The sequence below is a fragment of the Gymnoscopelus microlampas genome (assembly GCF_963454915.1).
Source record: "Gymnoscopelus microlampas genome assembly, chromosome: 17".
Classification (NCBI taxonomy): Eukaryota; Metazoa; Chordata; class Actinopteri; order Myctophiformes; family Myctophidae; genus Gymnoscopelus; species Gymnoscopelus microlampas.
Genome location: NC_139954.1, coordinates 46,447,154 through 46,456,203, shown reverse-complemented (window position 1 = coordinate 46,456,203; position 9,050 = coordinate 46,447,154). Strand labels below are relative to the sequence as shown.

The 9,050-nt window shown below is 43.7% G+C and overlaps 1 protein-coding gene across 1 annotated transcript in view; it reads right to left on the bottom strand.

Moving 5' to 3' along the window:
• Positions 1-8,314: 8,314 nt before the first annotated feature.
• Positions 8,315-9,050, bottom strand: part of tspeara (thrombospondin-type laminin G domain and EAR repeats a) — a 45,574-nt gene continuing 44,838 nt past the window's right edge. The window contains exon 14 of the mRNA XM_084085516.1: positions 8,315-8,871. Coding sequence (XP_083941642.1) covers positions 8,718-8,871 — 154 coding nt within the window. The 3' untranslated portion in view covers positions 8,315-8,717. The remainder of the gene's footprint in view (positions 8,872-9,050) is intronic.

Sequence of the window (9,050 nt, the reverse complement as noted above, 5' to 3'; positions counted from 1 at the left end):
GGTAGAGTGGGGTAGAAATGGAGAAATGGAGATTTCGCCACTTCTTTGACAAGAAGGTTAACGATATCCCTTCGCACCAACCACACCCGTCTGCCTTCCACCCCTCCCTTATTCTGGTTCTAGACGAATCTGCCATTGCAAAAATAAATGACCCTCTGCAGATTAGGTCTTGGCCCTCTCAATAGAGATTGGATTTCTCTCCCTCCGAAGTTGTGAGGGACCAATCGGGCCCAGTATGCAATCATGGGGCGGGTTTATCACTAGAGAATTTTTTTTTTATTTGCCCCTCGGAAATGCAGGTTCCACACATGGATTCCAGAGTAATATCTACACAGTGATATTAGTCTGGCCATGCCAGGCTACCCCTCCCTCTCTGCCATCATCTATTCATTTCCCCTCCCCACCTCCCTCTCTATCCCACTTTTCTCCCCTAACAAGGTCATTTGCCTTGTTACATCTAGTCACCCCACATGCTCCCTGGACCCGGTCCCATCCACTCTGATCCAGTCCACTGCACCCGAACTCCTTCCCTTACTGACCCACCTCATCAACACGTCTCAACACGTCTCTGATGTCTGGATGCTTTCCCTCTGCCTTCAAGACTGCCAGAGTCACCCCCTTCTGAAGAAACCAACACTTGACCCTCTGAGATGAAGAACTACAGACCGGTTTTCCGTCTACCCTTCCTATCAAAAAACGTACTGTCTTCAATCAACTGTCCTCCACCAGAACAACCTCCTGGATCCCCACCAGTCTGGTTTCAAAGTGGGTCACTCGACCGAGACTGCCCTCCTGGCAGCGACTCCTGGACCTGTCTGCAGCGTTTGGCCGATCTACACGGTCACAGCTTTTCTCTATTCTGGCCCCACAGTGGTGGAATGAACTCCCCACTGATGTGAGGACAGCAGAGTCACTGCCCATCTTTTGCCGCAGGCTGAAAACCCACCTCTTCAGGAAACACTACCTTGACCCTTCCTCTTAGCCTTGCCTACTAGTTTTCAATTAGTTGTACGAGCTCTTGTTTTATTGGATCTTGTTTATTTGATACAATTATTTGTTTTAGCTCTTTCTCATTTGATTTTCCTATTTGTCTCATCTTTTTAAGAAAGTAGGTAGATGATATATTGCCCTTTTACCTTAGCGCTAGGTATGCTCTTAGTTGCTTGTTTTTACATTGAAGCCATACTTCAGACATACGGAATGGATAATGCAAAGCCTGTAGCAACTCCTGCTGATGCCAACGTCAAATTGATCAAAAGTGATGGTGTCAGTAAGCCAGCGCACCAACATACCTATCAGTCAATGGTAGGAAGTCTGCTGTATGCTGCAATGACATAGCTCCCCCACTGGTGCAGACATAGCTCAAGCAGTGAGTGCTGTGTTAAAGTTCAACGCAAATCCTGATGCTGCACATCTGACTGCTGTGAAGAGGATACGGCGATACTTGAAAGGGACAGTGAACCTTGCTCTCAAGTATGAGCAGTCAGACTCTGGAGCTTTGATCGGATACTCAGATGCTGACTGGGCTGGTGATCAGGATGACCGCCGCTCAACAACAGGCAACATATTTCTACTGAGTGGAGGAGCGGTGAGCTGGCTCAGCAAGAAACAGGCAACAGTTGCACTTTCAACAGCAGAAGCTGAGTACATCGCACTCAGTCAAGCCGCTCAAGAAGGTATCTGGCTGAGACGATTACCGAGTGATCTCGGAGTGGAGGCTAGATCCATGGTGATCCTGGAAGACAACCAAGGAGCCATCGCAATAGCGAAGAATCCCGTGAACCACTCCAGGACTAAAGACAAAGACATTCGCTACCACTACATCCGTGAATGTGTACAGAATGGACAAATAGAACTGCAATATTGTCCAACGAATGACATGAAAGCGGACATCTTTACCAAGCCACTGACCAAACAGAAGTTTGAATACCTCAGGGGAGAGATTGGACTTTTCCCTGTTTAAGTGCAGTGGTTATTTGTGCTTGACAGGTGTACGCCGAACGCTGCCTGATCAAAGCAAGTCTGACTCTGAATACATGTGAAAAAGAGTTCCAGTAAAACCAATGTAAAAAAAAAAGGAAAACACAATTTGAAAAAGAGTTCCAGCTATGTACAAACACGTTTTTTGAAAAAAGAAAGAAGGGGGAAGTGGGCAACTTTGATGATGGAGAGGGCCACTATATTTCCACACTCACTCCAGAAGGCCACATTGCACATGCTATGTCACACAAAAGTAGCAAAAATAGGCAATCTACAAGCTCATATATAGCTCAAGCAGTTTGTAAATAACTAACTGCGCTTGAGCTTGTAGATCTGCTATCTGCTTTTGCTATTTTTTAATTGGAGATTAATTCATTTTTAAATCCTGAATTTTGTTTTGCTATTTTTGAATTGGAATCCTGAAAAATAACATTTTTATTGACTTTCAAATGCATTCAGTTATACTTCGGTTAACTTTTTGAAATAAATACAAATACAAATACATTGGACATAGAAAAGACAATATAATTGTAATACTAGTCATTAAGCTACTAATATAGACTGAAGTAATTAAAGCGGGTCATGTTTGCATGTTTAGAATTCTAACAGCTGAAATCAATAATATATCAGTATCCTGATATTAACCTGTGGGCCGCATTAAGTGAAGGTGGGGGCCGCATGTGGCCCCCGGGCCGCCAGTTGCCCATGTATGTTATATAGATATTGATTATTTTTACTTCTACTCCACTACATCTCAGAGGCAAATATTGTACTTTAACTCCACTACAATGATTTGAACATTTTAGTTACTAGTTACTTTGGAGATTTTGATTAAGTAAGTACTTGAATAAGTATTTTTTTCAGTTTTTTCAGTGCTTTTACTTCTACTCCACTACATCTCAGAGGCAAATATTGTACTTTTACTGCACTACAATTATTTGAAAACTTTAGTTACTAGTTACTTTGCAGATATACATTATCATATTATAAAACATACATTAACCCACTTTGGGTTAACCCACTTATTTTATACATAGGCTATTTGAAAATAGCCGATCTACAAGCTCACAACGCGTACATTGTAACGCGTTGTGAGCTTGTAGATCGGCTATTTTCAAGTCCAGTACCCCCGACATTGATATGCATTAATCGTCATCTGAAAATATCTTGTTCCAGGGACCCTCAAAAGCAAAGATTAGAATACAAAAATGTTTAATTTCAAAATATATATACAGTATATTCAAAGATTTGCACAAATCTTCAAAATAGCAGATATACAAGCTCATAGCGTGGCACTTAGTGCCACGCTATGAGCTTGTAGATCTGCTATTTTGAATAGCCAAAGTATATAAAATAATGGCTTAAGCGGTTACACATGCGTTCCCGGTTTGAGTGGGTTCAAGTCAAATGGAAACAAATAAAGAACACAACTTGTTGGAATATTTTATTTCAGAAGTACAATATAGGAATATAACATATAACATACAACTAGAAAAAGTGCTCCTCAGAGCACAGGTCTCCGCCAGGTCAGGTAAGCTATTGTGGCCTCCTGGTGGCGCTATAATAGGCCAACGTGAAAAGGGTGCCATTTCTTCTTAGGCCTTGCACGACAATCGGACACTGACTGCATTCATGATTTGAGGCATTTTGTTAAAAACATGTGTTTCGCTAAATTAGACCTGTTGGTGGCGCTATAACAGGCCAATGTTAAATGGGTGGCATTTGTTCCTCAACATACGTGAATGTGCGTGCAAAGTTTGAGCGCAATTGGACGGTGCGTTCATGATTTGCGGAATTTTGTTCAAAACAAGCCAACAATGCAAACTCACAAATCGGACTCCTGGTGGCGCTATAAAAGGCCCATGAGAATAATTTGGGACAAAGGTTCTGAATTGGCATCCAGGGAGTGTGTGTGCACAGTGTCGCTGCAATCAAGACAACGGTGTCGGAGATTAGCTGGTCACAGACGGACGGACACACACACGGACACACGGACGGACGGACGGGGTGGAAAACATACTCTCTCGCCATGCCTTTCGGCCTGGCGGAGACAATAACTCAATATTATAAGCTGAACCAGTCAGAGTTGTAAACCCACACAGAACGTTGGTCCCGCTCACAAAGAGTACAGCTTTGGATATGGACGTGAATTAAGAGAATCAACAGCCTGGTAACTAGCAGTTTAGTCTGGCTGCAGGCAGTTTAATACATAGATATAGAAACCTAGATACCTCATTGGCCTCTACAGTTCATTGGAGCGACGTGCTTGGTATGGTGGCCACCATATTTCCGGGGGGGACGGGCACTGGCCAATCACAGCGAGTTGACTACTGGCCAATCACAGCGCGTCTTTTCCAGGACTTGTCAGAATCTAGTTGTCCCGCCCCCACCTTCCTCTGATTGGCCTACCGAACGCCCCCTTCTGTGACGCACACGGAAGTTTCCAGCTGGCCCCCACAAGCATAGAGGAAGCGGAAGTGCGTCCGAGATACACACGCTTCAGAGCCAGAGGAGGCGTCTACCTTTATATGTCTATGGTTTAATATGCAGAGACACACACGGCACTACACTGACCAGAATGCATTGCAACGCAGACAATTTCTGTTCCAAAATAGAACCGCCTTTGTGCAATAGCTTAGAAATCAAGTGTAAAATCCACTATTCATATAAGGAGCACCATACATGTTTATTTACTTCTAAAACCATAAATTATAACATCCATAACAACTTGCATATAGACATATTTGAGTTGATAGAATCATGTCTTTACAGTTCATCATACTCTATATTACAAAACTGTTATTACTACATATATAATCTCTCAAGAACAGATTCAGAGCTGCGCTACTGAATCTGTCAGGAGCCCCGTTCAGAACGTGTCAATGTTGGCCTACAAGTGGGCGTGTCTTCAGATCAGGAAGCAGGCCGCGCTTTACCCCATCAAATGTAGTGGGCGCGATTTACATCTGTGCGTTGGCTTCCCACTGGAAACAAACCCAAACTCACTTAACAACAGCGTCCTCGGAGCCGACAAAACCACGGAAAGTTAGTAACATTTGAACTTGTTCTTCAATCATAGAAACAAGTGGGCTTGTAACCAAAACCATCCATGTGCCGTGCCGAGAAATGTTGAGTGTTCCGTGGGAGAAATGTTGAGTGTTCCGTGGGAGAAATGTGGTTCGTGGGAATGAAAACATAGGCGCACCACCGGAGGATGAGGGCTGAGGGCAGAGCAAACGGGACTATTTCCTGTGGCCACGTTCCATTTACTTTTACTCCACTACAATTATTTGAAAACTTTAGTTACTAGTTACTTTGCAGATATAAATTATTACACGATAAAACATATACCACTTAAGCCCTATGTTATACCTAGGCTATTTGAAAATAACTGATCTACAAGTTCATAACGTGTCGCATCGCGATGCGTTGTGAGCTTGTAGATCTACTATTTTCAAACATTTTAGTACTTTTACTTTTGGTAATTTAAGTACATTTTGATACAAATACTTTTGTACTTTTACTCAAGTAAACTTTGAATGTGGGACTTTTACTTGGAAAAGAGTACTTCTACATTGCAGTATTGATACTTTTACTTAAGTAAAACATTCGAGTACTTTTTCCACCACTGGTACACGCAACGGTTAGAGAGCAGCCATTGTGTCTTATAACAAAGAGAAACAAGCCTGTATGGGAGAGACACAGGGAGGGGGGGGGGGGACGTCGACATAATGTTTTACTTTTTTGGCGACATCTGTATCGGCCGTTATACAGTCTGGTCTATAGGACTATCCGTTATGCAGTCTGGTCTATAGGACTATCCGTTATGCAGTCTGGTCTATAGGACTATCCGTTATGCAGTCTTGTCTATAGGACTAACCGAAATCGGGGTCGGACTCATCATTCTGAATGAGAGTGATTCTCTCATTCCGCAGCATGTGAATGATCTCAGGATCACCCAAGAAGAGTACACCCAGAAATCACGTGATCACTATAAAATGAAGCTGGCTTCGTTTAGTATTATAGGAATTATAAGAATACAATGTCTCTGCTTTCTGTTGCTTTTTGGCGAAAACTAGCCACATTCAACTGCCCATAACTGTTAACGGATTATCGCAACGGCACGTTTTTTTTTCTTTCCGATTCTCCGAGACCCCCCTACGTCTTTTGAGGCAACATTTGTAGGAGTAATCAAATTTTTTGTTGTTGCAAAAATCAGCCTTCTGGTGGCGCTATGATAGGGCAATGTTGAGAGGGTGGCATTTGTTCCTCAACGTAGTGCGAATGTGCATGCAAAGTTTCACCGCAATCGGACGCTGCGTTCATGATTTGCGGCATTTTGTTCAAAACGGGCCACTCCTGCAAACTTTAGATGTCAATCTTAGCCAATCAGGATGAAATATGAAAAATCTAACAGATCCGTCTTGATCACGTGACTATAGAGATCATGTGTACCGATTTGCGTGAAATTTGGATAGTCTGATGGAGTAATATCCAAATAATTGTTTTATATAAGATGTTAAGAGGGTATACAGTATAAGAGGTTTTTCCTTGGCCTCTAGGGGGTGTGCATACAAAGTTTTATACAGATCGGTGCAGTTATAGGTAAAAACACAAATCAGCCTGTTATAGCGCCACCATGAGGCTGATTTAAAAGAAATCAAGTGGCATTTCTTCCCTGGCCTAGTGAGAATGTGTGTGCAAAATTTCATAGAAATTGCATGCTGTGTTCATGATTTGAGACATTTTGTTCAAAACGGAGCACTCCTGCAAACTTTGTAAGTCATTCTTAGCCAATCAGGATGGAATATGAAAAATCTGAAAGACCTGTTTCGTTTAATGACTATAGAGATACTGTGTAGCGATTTGCGTGATTTTTGGATACAATCTGTAGGAGTACTGTCAAAAGAATTGTTTTGCACAAAGTGTTCTCCTGGTGGCGCTATAACAGGCCCATGTGAAAGGTTTGGGGCAGAGGTTCTGAATTGGCATCCAGGGAGTGTGTGTGCACAGTTTCGCTGCAATCAAGCCAACGGTGCCGGAGATTAGCTGTCCACAGACGGACGGACGGACGGACGGACACACACACGGACGGACGCACACACGGACGTACGGACAGGGTGCAAAACATACTCTCTCGCCATGCCTTTCGGCCTCAGTGGCGGAGATAGGTACAGTTACAGTAAACAGTTCAATTAAAGACCATTCATTAGAAAATCATCCAGAAGAGAATGGGGGGAAATAACTAATATTATGAAATGTAATAATGCGTTGTAATCACTATAGATAGATAGCCTGCAGCAAACAGAACAGTGTTTTAAAAGGCGATCTAAAAGGCACTTCGGATAGAGTGCGGTGTGATTCGAAAGCACGCGTCCATGGCTCTGTGGACCACGTGCCAACGGACGCGTCAGCACGTCCATGGCAATCAAAGAGTTAAAGGTTGGATGGACACAGGAATTACACTGGCATCTGTTTTTCCTTTTCACACTCAAGCTGCCCACAAGGTTCCCCCTGAACTTGGTAAATCTGCATTTAGCTTAAAGGAGCGGTTCACCCAAATAATGACTTATTTTCTATCAATTACACACCCCATGAAGCCTTGAATTCATGGAGATTGTTTTGGTTTCTGTCACATTCCTGAGCCAATAATATGATGACCGGCGGAGTCTCCGGTACCGATGACCCGGTTCGGGAGCTAGAGAGAGAGAGAGAGGTACAGAGTTCCGTCAGGTTGTTGGTTTAATTCCCTCATTATTAAGCAACGAGGGGACAAGGCAGTACGTCTTTGGATGTTAAACCAGGTTTGTTGATCCTGTCAGCAGGGTTTCAGTTTGAAGACCATGAGGTGGTTCTGTGTCTTCACTTCATGTTGAGATCCAAACTCTCAGAGACACAGGTAACCTCACAGTAGCTGCTGCTGCTATTTATGCTAATGTGCTGTATAGCAGGGGTCTTCAACAGGGGGTCCGGGACCCCTAGGGGGTCCTCAGAGTTACAACAGGGGGTCCGCCAAATCTTTGTGTGATATGTTTTATTTTTCCCATAACCACTTAGCATCCCTTTTCTGAGGAGAACTTTAGCCAACAATAGCAGATCTAAAAGCTCACAACGCCTCACGCTGCGATGTGTTGTGAGCTTGAAGATCTGCTATTTTTGGCAAAGAGGTATAGGTGTAGAGAGAAAAAATAGCAGACCACGTAAACAAAATTAAGTTGAATCTGAAACACAATTGTATACAATATAGAGGGGGTCCCTGCTTCATCTCTCTCTCAGCTAAGGGGTCCCTGCCTCATCTCTCTCTCAGCTAAGGGGTCCCTGCCTCATCTCTCTCTCAGCTAAGGGGTCCCTGCCTCATCTCTCTCTCAGCTAAGGGGTCCTTGGCCTAAACACGTTGAAGACCCCTGCTGTATAGTATACATGGTATGTAGCTTTGATATATTGTATTGTCCTTTTCGCCTGTTTCTAATCCTGTGCTTTCTACGGTTTAAAAAAAGGGTCTACGGTTGCAGACGTTCACCAGAGCTACTGCAGGGTCTACGGTTGCAGACGTTCACCAGAGCTACTGCAGGGTCTACGGTTTCAGAGCTGTACTGCGTAGGTCAGCAGACACCGAGGTGGAACATGGAGTTAAACGTGAACGTAAGCAGGAGATCTCAGCAGCTGTTGAATTCAAGCTGTTGAATTCAAAGAACTTCAGTAGGTGTTGGGGTGAAGGTGATAGATGGTGGAACATCTCAGTAGGTTTTGAGTTTGAAGACCTTGCTGAGCCTGGAGGTGGCGCTAGAGTAGAGGAGGAAGGACCCGTCGGAGGTGTTGAAGTGTTCCCAGTCTCTGCAGCCAAACGTAGGAAGACTGTGGACCGGAACAAAGCCCTCGTAGCCCTTCCACCTGGATTGCACGCACGCACGCACGCACGCACACGCACGCACACACACACACACACACACACACACACACACACACACACACACACACGTATAATATGACTAACTGATTATCTTCTAACACAATGATGCTTATCCGGGACAGAGACACACTTCCATCCTAAATATTTCTGTCCATATCAA